The 19,591-nt window shown below is 42.5% G+C and overlaps 1 protein-coding gene across 2 annotated transcripts in view; it reads left to right on the top strand.

The window, feature by feature from the left end:
* Window positions 1-19,318, top strand: part of TNFSF11 (tumor necrosis factor (ligand) superfamily, member 11) — a 46,392-nt gene extending 27,074 nt beyond the window's left edge. For both annotated transcript variants that reach the window (XM_011940419.1, XM_011940409.1), the window contains 3 exons: window positions 12,031-12,076; window positions 12,162-12,260; window positions 17,806-19,318. In XM_011940419.1, coding sequence (XP_011795809.1) covers window positions 12,031-12,076; window positions 12,162-12,260; window positions 17,806-18,227 — 567 coding nt within the window. In that variant the 3' untranslated portion in view covers window positions 18,228-19,318. The remainder of the gene's footprint in view (window positions 1-12,030; window positions 12,077-12,161; window positions 12,261-17,805) is intronic.
* Window positions 19,319-19,591: the final 273 nt, after the last annotated feature.

The raw sequence follows: 19,591 nt of genomic DNA, 5'->3' as shown, positions 1-19,591 counted from the left end.
AAAGGCCTCCAGATCTATCAGTGGGGACTCTGATTTGGTAGTTCAGGGGTGGACTCTGTGATTTCTTCACAGCATCCTAGGAAGAGGTGAGAGCCACTGGTGGACAGGGAAGCCATGGTGAATGAGGTGACTGTATTTGAGAAGGAGGGTGAAGCCTGTGGTATGGAAGAGGTGGGTCCCAGAAATTGTCAAGAGCTGACTGTTTCTGAGATGACCAGACAACAAACGCTTGCTCAAACCTTTGCAAGTTCAGGGTGTGAGGGAGTTCCATTCTCACTTAGCTTCCGCATCACTAGGCTGCTACCCCCGTCCTCGGTCTTTGCCCTTCAAGAACACTAGGTAGTGGCGGTGGTGGCGGTTGTGGTACCAGTAAAAATAATCATTATAATGATAAACCTGAAGGCTCATATGCATCAAAAAGTTTGAAAGCACTCAGAACTCTTCTTCTCAGTGCCCGTGGCTGCTGCTTATTTCATCTAGTCTTTCATGGTGAATGACAATACCGTTATCTCCACCACCCCAAACTAGAAGTCAGATGGTCTTATCCTTTTACTCACCCACTCTTCACCTCTCCCGTCTCCTGTGCATTCTACCGACTTACAAAACCTTCAGGTATTGTCTCTGCACACTGTGGTGGTCACATGAACAGAGTTCATCATCCTCTCTTGCCTGGATCCTTGCACCTGGCCACCCCGTCCTGGTCTCAATGCCGCTGGTCCATCCTTTCTATAGCCGAAGGACTTCTAAAATGCATATCTGAACAGGTCATTTATTTTCCTGCTTAAAGCATCCTTCAGTAGATTGCTGTGGTTGTCAGGATGAAGTCTGAGCTGCTGAACATTTAACAAAAAGTCCTCTGTGTTCTGGAAAGCCTCGTTCCAGCCCCTGCCTCTTGAGGCTCGTTACCTTGAATGCTCCATGGCATCACCTCCATTGCAACTTGTACTCCACGGTCTCACCACACTATGGTGCTGAATTCTCCTGACCTAGCTGTATCCTTCCACCTCTCTGCCTCTCTGCTGTAATCAGCAAGTGCAGAGAGGGCAGAGGGCATGTCTGTCCTGTGAACAGTGTCCTCAGAAACCCACAGGACACCTGACTCCTAGCCTCCATCAGTAAACTTTGTTGAATGGATGAATGAATGAATGATGAGCCTTTGTGCATAGTCGTTTATATGCCATTCCATGCCCTTCTCTGCATAGTCGGTTTTGTAATTGTCTTTTAAAATCCAACTCAGGCATTACTTCCTGGAGAAGGAGCCCACGGATGCCCGCCTACCCACCTGTGGGGTTAGGTGCCCCTCCGGGACACACACAGGGCTTCTAGTAACAGCAGTAACCACACGGACCTGGGGTGGGCTGGTTCACTTGAATGTGAGCTTCCCAAGGACAGGGTCTGTGTGATGTTTCCTTTCTATATTTCAAGCCCCAGTGGCAAGCACATAGTTGGTGCTCAATGAAAGTTTAAAGAACAAGTTTAATGAACACACGAGTGACCTGTGCGCACTGTGCACTTGGTGTGCTCAGGTGGCGAGTTATTTAATATTGCCAGAAGCTAGCCAGCCATGTGATCAGTCCACAGGATTCTTAAGGGGCTGGAGGTCACTCGCAAGCTCAGTGTTTTCCTGCTTCTTTGAGAGGAGAGCGCTTTTCCTCTTTGGAGCGTGAACACTTTAGGGACCTTGGGGTGGGGGTGCATCTTCACTGGCAGCCTTGGCGCTTTCCTTCCTGGCCTCATGGATCTAAAGCAGCTGGCCTGGTGCCTCTGACCCCCTTTGCGTCTCATTCTTAGAGAGAAGTCTGTGAGAGCAAAGTCTTTTCCAGAAGAGATGAGGCTTTATCAATGTAGAAAGCACTGCCAAGGTAGGGTGGCATTATTTTTCAAGTGGCAGAGGAAAACAGAGACATGGTAAATAGCACAATTAGTCCAAGATGCCACACTGCAGTTACTCTGCCAAACTTTTAGGTGACACTTTTTAAACAAGTAGTATAGTGTAAGACATTTGAAAATTGGACTCTTTATGGAGACTAATATTGCTGTCATAAGACTACTTTATGAAAACCCAAGGGGACCTTTAGCTGTAGCAGAAGCTTCCTCATTTAAACCGTGAAGGTTAAACAATAAAAACTAATTTTCTATTCCCAGCATACCCATCGCACTCCCAGGAAAAGCATCAGTCTGCTTTATGAAAACAAGGACACACTATTCTTTAGCCCTTTGGTAGGTAGAGGACATGAGCTGTTTGCAAAAATGTGTCTCTTCCAGTTAGCAGACTCCTTTTGGAAGAAATGATCCACCAGTGACTGTATGTGGGGTTTGGGGAGGAGGCCAACTCACCTATTGGTCAAGTGTTTCACTGAGGATTTTCATAGATGGGCATGGGATGGTGGCCACTGATTCAGTAGGAGCTGGAGCATTAGGAGGCTGAGTGCAGTGGTAGTGGTGGTGGGGAGTGTGTAGAATTCATGCTGAGAAGACTTTGGCTTTGGGAGAATTTGATTAGTCAGTACTTTTTGTATTGAAAATAAAGAATTATAGGGGTCAGAATGTGAAGTTACAAATTTAAGATGCGGATGGCTTTTACCTTTAGGATGAGTGGGGTTTATACCCTACCTGCCTTCTCTCCTCCCGTCTGCCTGCTGGGCCACTGGACCCCTTGTCTACCTCATGATTTTCCCCCTCTCTCTGGGGAGGGTGAGGACCTGTGCTCTCACCTCCCGCAGTGCTCCTGTCCTCTCCCTTCCTGGTGTTGTATAGGGCTCTGTTCTAAGGAACCTAGGCTGAGAAGGGCAACCCACCATGATCTTTTATAACATGTATTTAGGCAACAGAGAACTCAATGAATCCTGCTCTTAAAGTTCTTTGCTTTGGGTGTTTTTGCACTATGGACTCTTCATAAGGAACCCGTGGTCACCAGCTCCATCCAGGTGCATATACATGTCCCCCCAGATCCTGTGGATTACAAGGTCAGTGTGAGCTTTAGGGGAGGGAGGAAAGCAAGAGGCTGAGGCAGCGATACTAAAGCCTGTCTCGTTAGCTATTGCACAGCACCTGGCGGCTACTCTTTCTGTGCCTTGTTAGCCAAGAATGCCATGGAGATAAGAGCTTTGCAATTAAGGGTGAGATACTGATGAAACACTGGCTAAGGCATCTTTCCAAGGGAGCAGTGTGTGCAAAAGTCTGCATGTACAGGAGGGCGGGGTTCTTGCAGGTGGAACTAACAGTAATTTCATGTGGCTGGAACCTATGGCATCCCAGAGCGTCCTTCCAGGTGGTGAGGTTTGGGGATATAGGGGAGGAATAGTAGGGGGTTTGGGAGTGGTAACCAGACTAAGTGAAAAATTAATATTTTTCTCTACACTCTCATAACCCATCTGACACCAACTATGTGGAGTTTGCCCTCACACAAAGCAGTTCTCCAACTCTTCAGACACTAATTGGGTGTTCTGCATTTGAATTATGACACTAACTCACGGGAGGTAACACAGTCCCAATAGGTTAAAGGCTCAGCCCCACAAGACTGCCCCACTTCAGATGCCGGTCGCAAGTGCCAGGTTGTTGCCTGTATTTCGGACCAACCAGCTACAAATTGGGGGTTCCCATGACCTCCTACTCAGGTTTGGTAGTGTTCTTGAATGGCTCACAGAACTCAGGAAAGCACTTGACTTACTATGACCAGGTTATCATAAAGGATACAATCAGGATCCACCCAATGGAAGAGATGCTTAGGGCCAGGTATGGGGATGGGGAGGGTCATGGAGTATCCGTGCCTCTCAGGGCATGCCACTCCTTCAACACCTGGACATGTTCACCTGCTGGGAAGGCAGTGGTACCCTGGCTGAAGCCCATTGTTGAGAGTTTTTATGGAGGCTTCGCTACATAGACATAGTTTATTGAATCATTGGCCATTGATGGTTAACGTCAACCGGGAAGTCAGCAAGTCAAGGGGTGTGATATGGTTTGGCTCTATGTCTCCACCCACATCTTACCTCAAATTGTAATTCCCATAATCCCCAGGTGTCAAGGGCAGGACCAGGTCGAGGTAATTGGATCATGGAGGGTGGTTCCTCCATGCTGTTCTCATGGTAGTGAGTCTCATGAGATCTAATGGCTTTCTAAGCATCTGGCATTTCCCCTGCTTGCACTCACTCTGTCCTGCCACCCTGTGATGAAGGTGTCTGCTTCTTCTTTGTCTGCTTCTCCTTTGCCTTCCCCCATGACTGTAGGTTTCGTGAGGCCTCCCCAGCCATGCGGAACTGTGAGTCAATTAAACCTCTTTCCTTTATAAACTACCCAGTCTCGGCCAGCTCTTTATAGCAATGTGAAAACAGACTAATACAGGCTGGGACTGAAAGGTCCGATCTTCTAATCACATGACTGGTCCCTCCGGAAACCAGACCCCATTCTCCAAGGGTCACATCATTAGCATAAACTAAGGTAAGGTTGGAAGGGGCTGATTATGAATAACAAAGGATGCTTCTGTGACACCTGTCATGCAGGAAATTCCAAAGGCTTTAGGACCTCTGTGCCAGGAACCTGGGATGAAGAAAAATTGCATATTTCTCATTAAATTACAATATTACACAGGCCTAGTTATGCAGGGCCTTCTAAGCCCTGGTAAGGAACGTGGACTTGTACCCAAAGTCTGGAAGCAGCCCCTGGAGGATTTTAAGAAGGGATGTGTACTTTAGGATGCACTCTGTAACTGCAGTGGATCAGCTTGAGGAGGGCAGGAGACAGGAAGAGGGGGTAGGAAGCTATTATGGTAGTCCTGATGAGAGGTGATGAAAACTTGAAGGAAGGCAGTGGTACCCAGGTTGGAGAGGAGGGAATGGATTTCCTAGGTCTTTACAAGGTGGAAGTCTGCAGGACTTCTCTGCAGGAATTGGAAACTGGCTATTCATTTTCAGAAATAACCCATGTGTGGCATTCATGTGCTAACTCGGCTGATGAATGCACTATTCTTGTAACTAGGTTGGAGAAGAATTACATGAAGGATATCATTAAGATGTTAAAATGAATGCATTACATATGTTAACAAGTGTATGAACCCTGTATTATATCTGGCAAACGGGGTGTTAAATCCTTGTTCAACCAGCCAGATGTCTCTGCAGCTGCTGCTGGTATTGCAGAGGGAGGCAGCCACCTGAGACCCCAGCTATGAGCTGGTGCCAGTGATTTCCAAAGCATCTGGCTGTACAAATTCCTTCTTCTATGCTCTGATTGACAGGTACCACATGGATCACACAATTCACATCACAACGCACAGGTGAGATTTTCAGTCTGATAAGCTCAGACTCCAGCAACTTGACCTTTTCAGAATATCTTTGCAGCTGAGAATGTTCTCAATTGGAGCTGAAATCTATTTATATTATTATTATTATTATTATTTTTGAGATGGAGTCTCACTCTCTTGCCCAGACTGGAGTGCAGTGGTGTGATCTCAGCTCACTGCAACCTCTGCCTCCTGGGCTCAAGCGATCTCAAGCTTCAGCCTCCCTAGTAGCTGGGATTACTGGCACCTGCTGCCATGCCCAGCTAATTTAAAAAATATTTTTAGTAGAGATGAGGTTTTGCTGTATTGGCCAGGCTGGTCTCGAACTCCTGGCCTGAAGTTGATCCTCCTGCCTTGGCCTCCCAAAGTGCTTGGATTACAGGTGTGAGCCCCTCCTCCAGGTCTATTTATATTATTTTGTAAGTTGGAAAAAAAAAAAAACAAAAAAACTGTAGTCAAACAGTCTTAAAAACAATTTAAAAACATTCTCTCCTGAATTGGAATGTTATCAAAGTCTGTTTAGGGCAGTTATTCAGCTGAATTTACAAAGAGGGGCAGGCGTATCCTTTGCTGTAAATGTTTGAATTGCCTGGAGCAAAATTCCCATAACTACTTAAAGGAGTTGAAAATACTTGTGTTTATATTCATTCTTACACAGTACCATCTCTCCTAAGTAGCCCTAGTCTATTGAGATTGAGCCAGCTCTGAGACATCTCCCTCCTCCTTAAGTTTGGCAAATATCCTAAAACGTTTGAAAAGATGTTTAAAAGATCTGAAGGAAGCTGATCTCAATGGACCAGAGACAAAGTCTGCACAGCCAGGCTCCTGAGAATTGCACTTTTTGGATGCTGAGTTCAGGAGAGGCAGTACTAGAGACCACAGTTACACAATCACATTGATCTTTTGTGTACTTTGTTTCCTGGAGAAGAAATTGTGTAATCCCAGCATTTTTTTATGAGTCAAATAAAAGTTGAAATTAAAAAAAAAAATCACATTGGTTGTTTTCCTGTCTGTCTAAATGTACTCTGACAGCAAAGATGAAAAGTTAATGCAGGCTAAATAGAAAAATACCACAATGAGAAGATTTTTAAAAAATATTGTGAAATGTCCTCATCTCTATTGTTTTCAGACATTGGGGTTTCAAATCTGCAAAGACTGACTGCGGCGGTGTCCCAGGCTTGTCAATGTGGGACAGTGTCCACTAGGTGGCAGTATGTCAGAAGGTTTCTTTTATCCTTGAACGGGCAGAGATTTCTTTGGTTGCTCTGGTAGTTTGGTTTCCTTTTTTTGTCTTGTTTTGAAGGGTTAAGTAAAGCTATCATAATTTACTTGTTTAAAATTGCTCTTATCTAAAAATGCATAAATTCGTTGCAAGGCCTACTTGTTACAGGGTGACCATGAATAAGTTGATTCATTCCTGTGAATTTTCTTGGTAACTTATTATAAGTAATGATCCTAATTGTCATGGTTGCTTATAGAAATCAAGGGGCAATTCTTTCTACCCTTTGCATGTAACAGATGATGAATATGCTGTATCCTGAAAAGGTAGATCACAAATCCTCCTGGGGAGCTGGACATGGTGCTCATTAGCCAAGAGAAGAACTTAGGGGCGCCCTTTGCCCGGCTTCCTCAGCCTGGGAACTGTTTCTGGCTTCTGCTCCAGGCTGTTTGTTGTTGAAGTTACCTGCACTTCTCTACACAAATCTACAGGCATTCTAATGGCGTGGGTAACATGTGGTTGCGTTGGATGTTTATTCAGAGTGTTAACTAACTGGTTTTTGTTCATTTACAGCTGGCTTAAAATAAGATAAAACATACATAAATTTTTTTAAAGATCTCTTTCATGTGAATAATTTGTTCAGGAGAAAGGAGTCGGGATGTTCTTTTGTACTGTTTTCCCAAAATTAGATTATCAGAACTTTCTGAATTCAAAGAAACCGGCAGTGCCGTCTGAATGATAAGATTTTGGAATAAAGAACTATAGAAATTTTAAAACACTCTAATTAATCTGGCAGATGTAGAGGACTAATGTGGATGAAAAGAAATGTAAATGCAAAGCTTAGAAAATAAACGGGATTGTCAATTGGGGTGAAGTTTTGTGTTCTTCTTAAGAAGGATTCCTATAATCCTGAAAATGAAAGATATTAGGGGGCCATCAGAAGGTCTGTGCTTGGCATGTGTATAGCAAAGTCTCTGATCTTTGAGAAGATGGCAACATGGAATGGCTCCTGCTCTGTGGAGTGGACTCGATAGGGTCGTGTTTGGAGATGCGATGTCCCTTATCCATGTCCTGCAGGTCTTAGTCTTGGGGGGTTCATCAGCCATAAACATGGGTTGGCCGGTTCTGAGCCAGTTGTTTTCTGAAGCCCCTGGAAATTCTGAGATCATATTTTCTGATGTCCCGGCTCCTTTTTGTCAGATCCCAGGATCCCCAGATGCCAGTCAAGGTGAGCCACCTTTTCAGAGTTACTACTTCAGGGAGGGAATCGCGCTAAGGATTCCTGGGCAGACGAGTGGTATTTTGTCCCAGCTTTCATGAGCGTATTTTATGATGATACCTTGTAAAAGGATATGAGTGTATAGATCCAGAGACCAAAGTCAAGTCTCAGCTTTATTAGGTGAAGCCTTATTCTCTCTCTGCCTCTATTTCTTATTCTGAAAAGTGAGGTTAGTAGTAGTTATGGTTTTCCAGCCTCTGATTCTAATAAAAATAAAATATGGTAACAAGGAAAATACTTTGCTGTCTACAAATGTAAGAGGTTATTAAATTTTCAATATGTAGAATACATATGCATGTCACGAGACTATAGTAAACCCTTAACTGAGATGTCACCAAACAACCATTCATGGCAACACTTAATTAGTAACGACGTTTCTCAGTACCTGCTACATATTAGTATCATCTGGGAGCCTCTTTAAAAAACTACCAAGTCACTGTCAGACTAATTGGGTTCGTTATCCTGGCTGAGGTTGGGGGTATGGGTATCTTCTAAACTGCCTAGGTGGAACTGGAATGCATCAAGTACTACCTACAAAACTTCAGTTACAATCTCAAGGCCAGGAGACACCCTAAAAGTGTAGTCTTAGAAGAATGTTATTTTTTATGATTGATATATGTGCACATAAATCACAATGGTTTTAGAGCTCAAAAAGCTGGGGTGCAGATACAGATACTGGGAATACTTTCTTTGTACCTTGAGGTTATAGACACATCATGTGCTCTCTTTTTGACTCTGAAACTTACCTATAAGGTTTCCGAGGGGAACTGCAATCCTTCGACACCCAAAAGATATAAAATGAGAGCATCTTTACCTCATGGGTCTCTAACTAGAGTTTTAATTCATCCTGGATCATGAAGCCTTTTGTTCTCTTTTTTTTTTTCTTAAAGCAGACATTGAAAGTGCATCTGAGAGGTGCTGCTGGTTACTGACTTTTCTTGAAACAAAATGGGTCTGTAGCAACTCTGACCTAGAAGTTTCTGATTAATTGGGAAAGAAAAGTTCATTCCTGGGTAGAAGAGGACGAACTTTCCCTGTCCCTTGAATCAGTGGCTTGAATCTGCTGCTTCTTGGCCTGGGTCTCAAGCTTCCAGAAAATCTCCAGTCTGTGCCTCTGTGACCCTTTTAGGATGTGAAAGGGATTGTCATTCTTAGATGAGGCCCCAAGCCAGCAACGTCAGCTCACTGGTGCTGAATGCAAATTCTCAGGCCCCACCCCAAACCTGCTGGATCACAAACTCTGGGGCTGGTCCCAGCAGCCTGTTTTACACGCCCTCCAGGAGCTGGTGGTGCAATGCATACATGCTCAAGTTTGAGGACCACTGAGCTAGGACAAAGACGCTTTTCTTGTTTTTCTTTTTCTTTTCTTTTTTTTTTTAGACTGGGTCTTGCTCTGTCACCCATGCTGGAGTGCAGTGGCACATCACAGTTCACTTCAGCCTCTACCTCCTGGGCTCAAGCAGTCCTCCTGCCTCAGCCTCCTGAGGAGCACAGGTGCATGTCGCCACACCCAGCTAATTTTTTAAAATTTATTTTTATAGAGTTGGGGTCTCCATATGTTGCCCAGGCTGGTCTCAAACTCCTAGGCTCAAGCAATCTTCACACCTCGACCTCTCAAAGTAGTAGGATTACAGGCATGAGCCATCATGCCTGGCCTGGCTTTCTTGATTGTAGATGTGTTTGTATAGAAAAATCACAGAACAGGTATTTGTAGATATATGCCAGACTTAGTTCTGCTTCCTTCTCCCCTTCCCTGTCTCTCCTCTGATGGAAAGGCAGATCAGAGCTAGAGGGAAAATGAGGGGTAGCGTTAAATCTCAGAATTACTCTGTCACCAAGGTTCCTCTTCCAATCTGTGAGAGCCAGTAATCGAGTAAAGATATATTGTGTATATATAACCATATAAAGATACACACAATGTTTAAAGATACACTGTATATCCAGCTTTGCTGGCACCAAAGTGAAGAAGAGATGAGCAGAGGAAGGTCTATTCCCTAAGGCCACCCATCCACCTGCCTGACAAGAGCTGGGTGGAAAGAAGAAACTGCTATCAAGGCACGTCCCTGTTGTGTGTCAGATCCCTCCACACACTTCGACACTTCCATAGCACTTGCACCTGCTGCAACAAGAAAATGCCCGGAAGCCACTAAACAAGTGGCAGCGTTTGAAGGATAAGGGGTCCAATGGCTGGGAAACTGCGGATGGGAGAAAGACAGCACAATTATACTCACATTTGCAGCAGGTGGTAGAGCACCATGAGCAGCTTAATAATGAGATCTTCCTATAGCCTTAAGGGAGAAAATAAAAACCTGCAGAAAGAAAGAAAAAAAAAAAGATACACTGTGTATCTATAAGTCTGTCGTGAAGGCAGGGGAGACAAAACCAGGAAATTCCAGAAATTGGGCACCATTGAGGTCTTGAGGAAATCTTGGAAGACTGGAGGTCGACATGAGTGGGGAAGAAAACGAGGCCTGGTAAGGGCCACTGAACCCAAAAGGGGCCACCATGCGCCTAAATACCCGCCCTATACACGGCGCTCCCAGAGCTGTGCAGTGCAGTGCCTGGGTCTAAGCAAAAGCAGGAGGTGGCTTTGGGTGAGTCCTAGGGTTTCTTTTGAAGAGTCAGCCACACTGTGACTTTAGAACTTCAGAACAGATCAGTGAAGACAGCTGTGCTGTCTCCTCCAATGGTCATTAAAAACAATGTAGATTCTTGTCTCTCTCTCAGAAGTTTGGAAGCAGAAAGAAGAATAAATGTTATCTTATCTCCAGAATCCTTCCAGCTAATAACAATTGAAATTATGTTATTGCCTCTATCTATCTATCTATCTATCTATCTATCTATCTATCTATCTATCTATCCATCCATCCATCCTCTATCTCAAAGCACTCCTCTCTAGACAGTTAAAGAACTTAAGCTGCATGGCCTATCTTTCAAACATCGTGGGGAGAATGGTTAGCATGAATAGTTATTCCAGTAATAGGGGAAATTAGGAATCTCTCTGGAGTGTTTTGTTTTGTTGTTGTTGTTTTTTTTTTTTCAGTATCCATATAATAGATATCTCTTTTGGTTTTTGTTTTTGTTTTGAGATGGAGTCTCACTCTGTCACCCAGGCTGGATTACAGTGGTGCGATTTCAGCTCACTACAACCTCCCCCCACCCACCTCCTGGTTCAAGCAATTCCCCTGCCTCAGCCTCCTGAGTAGCTGGGATTATAGGCACCCACTATCACACCTAGCTAATTTTTGTATTTTTAGTAGAGACGGGGTTCCACTATGTTGGCCCAGCTGATCTTGAACTCCTGATCTCAAATGATCCACCCACCCCAGTCTCCCAAAGTCCTGGGATGATGGGTATATAATAGACATCTAAATTTACCAGGCACTATGCTAAGTGCCTACACACATTATCTCCTTTAGTCTTCACAAGCACCCTGTGATGGGGTGCTGCTAATATCCTCTGTTTATGCAGGGACTTGAACCAAGGCGAAAGCCTGAGCTTTCATCCCCTCCACCTTACTCTTGCCCTAAGATGTGACATTTTAATGTCAACTAATGGCTCGATACAGGTGATCATGTGGTTACCTATTTCATCTTTTATTCTCAGGATTCAAACTGAGATATGCAATTACCTGTACTCTTTATGTTTTTTCTTTTTTCTGGCTTGTGCTTCTAACCCTCTATTTGTGGCAATATTTTAAGTTAATTATTGGCACTCTAAAGGCTCTTAGACTTCCATGTAGTGCTTTAAGTACACTGTAACTTTAAAGTAAAAAATTAACCAGTGGGAGCTAAGCATCATTCTCTTTCCTGTGGGCTGAGCTTTAGTATTATAACAGAAATTTACTAATGAAATAGACGTAAAAAGAGCCTTCCAGAAGATTTAAGAGGGTCATATATTCTGTGTAATTGTTATTTTCTTAGTTAACTTCATCTCCATTTGTGTACCTGCTACAGATTTTTAATTATGTTTAATTACGCAATGGTTTATAATCTACATCGTCTTTTATTTCCTCTTACTGTCCAAAGTATTTTGTTTGAAGTTGGGTATGGTCTCAAACATGTCAACACCAATTCTTTGGGGTGAACTACCGTTGATAGCCGCCTGGTACACATAGGAATTTCACTGCCAATGCTATTATGGCACCTTTGGAAGGAAAAGAGGGTTAATTTGTTGCATATATAACAGCCCTGAATTCTTACTGCTTTACAGAAAGAATGATTTCACAAATAAAATTATTTTTCCTTTTTATTTCAGGAATTACAACATATTGTTGGATCACAGCACATCAGAGCAGAGAAAGGTAAGCATGGATCCATATGTATGTATGAAATGCCACAGGGTCACTACTCTTTTGGCTGTAATAATACGGTTTCTCTCATCTCCAGCGATGTTGGATGGTTCATGGTTAGATCTGGCCAAGAGGAGCAAGCTTGAAGCTCAACCTTTTGCTCATCTCACTATTAATGCCACTGACATCCCAACAGGTAAGCTCCATTTGCATCCAGCCTGAAAAATATTTTAAGAGTCATTTATCAGCCCATTTCAATACTGAAACGTATTTTTAGTGTGTCACTGAATTTTTGAGAGCCCTTACTTCAAAGCCAAAGGAAAGACCATTCATCCTCAGGTGATGACTCACATCCTGGAAACCGTGATTCTCAAAAATGTCAGAATGGACATCATCACCGTATTCATTTTCAGATCATCAGAATGGATGCTTATTTTAAATGACTGTCAGCTGAGAGCCTGTAACCTGGAAGGACGATCCTTTGTTATGCTCGTCTGTACTTTCCCAAGCTAAAGTTGACACAGCCCTGCTGCTGACCTCAGAGGTGAATGAATTCATCAGGTAGTCACATACTCAGCTATCTCCTGCAGAGGTCCAGGGAGGACACTTTAGATCCCTGTTAAGTTCCTTAAGAGACAGTAACCCTCTAGAAAATGAGATCTCCTCCCCCTTCTCCAAGAGCTTATCATTTTCTCTCAGTAAATGTTTAGCTCAATGGGCTAGAGACCTGATTATCTTGAAAATGAAGAAACCTGGAGCTCTCTGCCTACAGCTACCCTAATACACCAGTTATTCCATCATACAACCCCCACTGGTTACTTCGCCATGGGCTAGATAGCTATCAAAAACATAACAAAGAAAGTTATGATAGAGTGACGATTGAACATTCCTGTTATCATCATGCAACTAATGGAACACTTGAAGATCTTAAAGGGGGATCTTGAAGTGTCCTCCCTGGCACTCTGCAGGAGATGGCTGAGTCTGTGACTACCCGATGAACTCTTCCACCTGTCAATCAGGCATTTTCCCTTCCTCATTACCTCTCATCCTTACTGCAATCCTGCAAGGTAGGGATTATCACGCAGATTTTGCAGACAGGGAAACCGAATGATACATAGGTTGTCATTTGTTCCCAGTTCATGATGATGGTAGGATTAGAAGTTGAATTCCCGTCCCGTTGATTGCTAAGTCCATGCTTTCCATGCTCTCTATTATCACATAAGCAGGCCACAAGGTATTTGTGGTCAGTTGGCTTGGCCAGAGGGAAAGAATTCAAAGCCCTTATGTTTCTCTTTTCCTGTGAGAAGTAGATTCATGTAACGTCTAATAACAGGGGTGCTAAAATCTGACTGCCTGGGTTTGAGGCTCCATTGTACTGGCTCTGTGACCTTGTACAATTTATTGGAATCACTTATGCTTCAGCTTCATCACGTCTGAAATGGGGATGATGATAGCATCTGCCTCAAGGGGTAGCTATGAAGATGAAATGAGGTAGAGTACTAACATTCTTGTGTGGACGAACAGCCAAGTAAGCACTTGTGAGTGTGACTTGTTATTTTTGAGTTTAATTAAGTAATTATACATATTCCACCTTTTTCCTGCAAATAATTTAAGGCAAGTTTTTCTTGGAGTTAAAGAAAGAAAGTTCAAGTTTTGCTGAATTATTTGGAAAACTTTATTACAGCATGGATAAGGGAGGGATTTTTCCTGACCAAAGACACAGACAGGGAGAAACCAATTCTTTGGCTTTTAGAGGATTTTCCAAATGACCTCTCCTGTCCCAGACACTTGCTTCATAAATAGTTTTTTCCTCTCTGTGTGTCTATGCATGTCTTGTGATGGAGCTACACTAATTTGCTCTGAGTGGAAAACTGTTTTGCATGTTAGCAAAGGCAATCAAATAAATATGGATGCATGTGTATTAATTTCTCTGAGTGGAAAACTATTTTGCATGTTAGCAAAGGCAATCAGATTAATACGAATGCATCAGCTGTGTGTGCTATTAATGTATTATCTTTTATCTTTTCAGTTCACTTTAAATGGCATATGATAAATATTGCATTAGACTGTGTGCCAAAGTCTGTTTGGCAATAGCAAGCGTGTTTTAGTTATCAAACTCTCTCTGCAAGCACCTAGCATCAAATCATTGCCAAAAACACAAGGCAAAACTCCTGGTTATTTTCTGACAGTTATTGAGTTTGTGACTGAGTGAAATGAGGTAGTGTATACTTCTGTTTAAGAAAATAGAATCTGTGGCTCTGGCTGGGCCCACAATTCCTTGAGTCCGTTTATTACCCAATTTTGGCCAGTAGTGGAGGTTTCAGAGGAAGTGGCTTTAAATGTGCATGTTCATTTTGGGGCTCTGTTTTGTACTTATTTACACAAGTAGAATCAGAATCTGCTCTGCCTTATATGGACTGATACCACTTGCATTTTCAAAATGTCTTAGATGAAAATGCGTTGGGAAATATTTCATGAGGTCAGAATACATGGCTTTCTTTAGGAGGATACTCAGGCTAAATATTTGCAGAGACCTCTCCTGCAGCACTTTGCAGGAGGGACTGAAGTGTAGAGCAGGGGAGGCTGGGAAAGCTGGCAGGCTGGAGTCAGAGGTTGTCAGTGTGCCTCAGTGATGAAAATCCAGGTTTCCATGCGAGGCCCGCCATGTGATCACTGCATACTTTTCTCATGTTTTTTCCTGGCATTGTCTGTTTCTGAGTCTTCTCTTCACACTGACTGGCTCTGGTCCTTTTCACCCATATGTGCCATGCATATTCCATTCTTTGCTCAGTTTCCCTCACTGACAATACCCTCCCTTTTCTCAGCCCATCCAAGTCTGACCCAAGGCCCCGCTGTCCTCTGGCTTCTCTGTCCCCTTCCTGAGCTGAACTCTCCTGCTTGCCATGAATTTCTGCAGCTTTCACTTGGCAGTTGCTTATAACTGAATGTCAGCCATGTGCTATGCAGCATGCAGAAGTGAAAATGCATATTTTATATGCTTTTTTTCTATTTTCTCTACTATTAGTGGTAAGTATCATTAGGATACAGTTGTTTGATACAATTCTTAATTATGGACGGAGTGACTGTCCCTAGAAAGCACCACATAGATATTGTGTGACTGATCAAAAGCATGAACCAGTGAATGTATGAGTAAGTCGGTGCACAAAAATAGAGAGATGTTTAGTAGGAAGTAAGGGCACTTCTTCCACATGACTTACTTAACAATGGGAGTGGTAATCGGTCAAGGTTCCTGTCTTCTCCTGCCTCTCCATTTCATATTCTTTCCTTGCCTTCCTAGGCCATGTCTTGCTCTAACGCTAGCTAATTCAACCCATTGAGAGGGTAGACTTCTCTTCTGTTAAGAGATAACTACAAGAAAAAATCACTGATTGAACAATGAATTGACTACAAGAGTGGGATAAGAATGAGGGCAGCATGGGATAACTTGAGATGGGAAGCATCTGAATTTCATGGGTTTTGTCAATGGATTCGAGGAATTACTTTTACTAGTGTTCATGAGGGGCATGGTGATCATGCTCTCTCACTTGGGACCAGATGATGGTATTTGTATCTGGGGTGCTTTAATCTGGGATGACCTGAAATAAGACCTCCAATGAAAAAGAAGGGTGTTTATTGTGGTGAGCCCAGGAGGCAAGAGGGCCTGTGATGACCCCACTCCAGATAGGTTGTGGAGTTCAGGAAATACCCTGTTTCTAGACAGATAGATTGGAACCATTGAATTCTTGGTCTTCTCATGATAGGTTGCCCCACCGTTGGATGGCCCTTGCTGCAATTTTTCTCCCAGGTGTTGAAAGAACTACCTATTTGGTTCCTGTAGCCTAGTTTTGAGGCTCCCAGATCATACCCCAGGCTCCCAGTTCTTTAGAGGTAAAATAGTAGAACATTCTCTAACTTGTGGGTCTCTAGAGAAGGATGTAGATGTTCAAGGTCCCCCAAACCAGACTAGGCTGGGAAGGTAACTAGTGTGTATTTCCTTTTTTTGTTTTGTTTTGTTTGTTTGTTTGTTTGTTTTTTGAGACAGAGTCTTGCTCTGTCTCCCAGGCTGGAGTGCCGTAGTGCGATCTCAGCTCACTGCAACCTCTACCTCCCGGATTCAAGTAATTCTCTTGCCTCAGCCTCCCCAGTAGCTGGGATTACAGGTGCCTGCCACCACGCCCAGCTAATTTTTTGTGTTTTTAGTAGAGATGGGGTTTCACCATGTTGACCAGGCGGGTCTCGAACTCCTGACCTCATGATCCACCTGCCTCAGCCTCCCAAAGCACTGGGATTACAGGCGTGAGCCACCGTGCCCAGCCAAGTGTTTCTTTTTCTCTATGAGGCTATCGTAAGGATTCACTCTAACCAGAGAGTTGTCAGTTTTGATGGATCTCTGGAATCCACTATAAGTCTTCATCTCTGGGGACTGATTTATCTCCCTCAGCATCTCAGGGCCTAAGTTGTGGGTGGGTGTGACAGGCAGCGATGATTTTCTCATGGCTGCAGGAACTCTCTCAACTCCAGTCTGAGACTCAACTCTGTTTTGTTTTGCTGATTTCAAACTGTTGACCACCTTAGTTTAGGATAAGTATTTACAAAATCCTCTGGAGGAAAAATGTATTTTTGTACTTTCCACAGTATTACAACTTTCCCACCATTAGTTACCAGCTTTTCCAGTTGAATAATACTGTCCACGTCAATACAAATGTTTGATTAATTGGGTTTGCCATAGAGGTATTGCCAATTTTTAATGACCCAGGAAATACACCAAGGAAAATACACCAAGGACCCGAAATATGAAAAGCACTGGACACATTGCTGGTTTAGAAGGTTCTTTAGAAATGTTTTACTGCACAGAAGCTGTAGCAAGAGGACCAGGTGCTACCTCATTTAAGGGGTGAGTAGGGCTAAATGAGAATTCTGGTCAGTCAGGAGAAGCTTTACAGACCTTTGGTCAGAAGGATTGTGTGAAGTTGTTAAGCTAGGGAGTGCAATGCTAAGAATATATTCTTTTTGAGCTTCTCTGGGGTTAGCTTTTTGGTTGTGCAAGCCAAGGAGGGAGACATTTGGGCTACTGGAGGTGAAGAAAACAGATTATGAGAATTGAGTTTAGATGTCTGACCTTTCAGCCAAAGTTACTGTGACCCAGTTTTTCATCTCCTACTTTCCTTCTTCATGAATTAGAAGAGAAGGTTGAGACTTGTGACATATGGAAATTGTCTTCCTATCCTAGTTTATTGCTTTCCTGTCTCAGTTGCCTTTGGCGAATCTCTCCCTTCAACCTGGAATGACCTTTCTGCTCTCGTCTGTGTGGCTGAATCCCATTTCTCTTAAGTTCTCAGACTTAGCAGCAACTCCACAAAGGCATTCTTTACCCTTCTGGGTGGAAAGTTGTTCTTGCCTCTCCGTCCTTTGAGCTCCCATAGGAGTTACTGAACCTTGCCTATTGGTACTTATGCCTTACTTCTGATGTGAACACATATCGTACTTACCCCTGGTGCACTATAGGCGCCTTGAGGGCAGGAAAAATGAGTTTTCATTTTCATACCCTCTACCATGCCTAATAGAAGCACCAAGTACATCTGAATGTATTCTCCCCTTCTAGAAAGGAAATCCCAAGAAGTTATTCTCCCTTTGGAATAATGACTGCTATGCTATTTTTTCTCCCTAACCTCATAGAATTGTGAAGACGTCCTTCTCTTTTAAGGACTGACTTTTAAATCATATGCCTCTCTTCTCCACAGGTTCCCATAAAGTGAGTCTGTCCTCTTGGTACCATGATCGGGGTTGGGCCAAGATCTCCAACATGACTTTTAGCAATGGAAAACTAATAGTTAATCAGGATGGCTTTTATTACCTGTATGCCAACATTTGCTTTCGACATCATGAAACTTCGGGAGACCTAGCTACAGAGTATCTTCAGCTAATGGTGTACGTCACTAAAACCAGCATCAAAATCCCAAGTTCTCATACCCTGATGAAAGGAGGAAGCACCAAATATTGGTCAGGGAATTCCGAATTCCATTTTTATTCTATAAACGTTGGTGGATTTTTTAAGTTACGGTCTGGTGAGGAAATCAGCATCGAGGTCTCCAACCCCTCCCTACTGGATCCGGATCAGGATGCAACATACTTTGGGGCTTTTAAAGTTCGAGATATAGATTGAGCCCCAGTTTTTGGAGTGTTATGTATTTCCTGGATGTTTGGAAACATTTGTTTAAACAAGCCAAGAAAGATGTATATAGGTGTGTGAGACTACTAAGAGGCATGGCCCCAATGGTTCGAGACTCAGTATCCATGCTCTTGACCTTGTAGAGAACACGCATATTTACAGCCAGTGGGAGATGTTAGACTCATGGTGTGTTACACAATGGTTTTTAAATTTTGTAATGAATTCCTAGAATTAAACCAGATTGGAGCAATTACGGATTGACCTTATGAGAAACTGCATGTGGGCTATGGGAGGGGTTAGTCCCTGGTCACGTGCCCCTACGCAGCTGAAATGGAGAGGATGTCATCTAGCACAATTGAAGGATCATCTGAAGGGGTAAATTCTTTTGAATTGTTACATCATGCTGGAACCTGCAAAAAATACTTTTTCTAATGAGGAGAGAAAATATATGTATTTTTATATAATATCTAAAGTTATATTTCAGATGTAATGTTTTCTTTGCAAAGTATTGTAAATTATATTTGTGCTATAGTATTTGATTCAAAATATTTAAAAATGTCTTGCTGTTGACATATTTAATGTTTTAAATGTACAGACATATTTAACTGGTGCACTTTGTAAATCCCCTGGGGAAAACTTGCAGCTAAGGAGGGAAAAAATAATGTTGTTTCCTAATATCAGATGCAGTATATTTCTTCATTCCTTTTAAGTTAATAGATTTTTCAGACTTGTCAAGCCTGTGCAAAAAAATTAAAATGGATGCCTTGAATAATAAGCAGGATGTTGGCCACCAGGTGCCTTTCAAATTTAGAAACTAATTGACTTTAGAAAGCTGACATTGCCAAAAAGGATACATAATGGGCTACTGAAATCTGTCAAGAGTATTTATATAATTGTTGAACAGGTGTTTTTCTACAAGTGCTGCAAATTGTACATTTTTTTTTCAAAATAGAAAAGTTATTAGTGGTTTATCAGCAAAAAATCCAATTTTAATTTAGTAAATGTTATTTTATACTGTACAATAAAAATATTGCCTTTGAATGTTAATTTTTTTGGTACAAAAATAAATTTATATGAAAACCTGCCTTGTGATTTTGTACTTCTTCATATCTCTTTTGCTGTGTGATCCTATTATTTTCAATATGGTAATGTGGCTTCTATCTCTTTCCAAAGGTTACTGGGAGAAATGCAGATTTAATTAAAAATTAGAAGCAGATTCAATAAATTAATGATCCTTGGAATTTGAAAAATAATTTGCAAGGAATTTGTATGCAAGGATATACCCAGATAGAAAATGGAGGCTACTTCACTCAAAAAAGCCAAAATTTATATGATGTTGATATTGTGAGAAAAATACG

The sequence above is a fragment of the Colobus angolensis genome, unplaced genomic scaffold, assembly GCF_000951035.1.
Source record: "Colobus angolensis palliatus isolate OR3802 unplaced genomic scaffold, Cang.pa_1.0 Scaffold101, whole genome shotgun sequence".
Classification (NCBI taxonomy): domain Eukaryota; kingdom Metazoa; phylum Chordata; class Mammalia; order Primates; family Cercopithecidae; genus Colobus; species Colobus angolensis.
The sequence above is the reverse complement of the archived record's forward strand: the minus strand, read 5'-3'. Positions and strand labels throughout refer to the sequence as shown.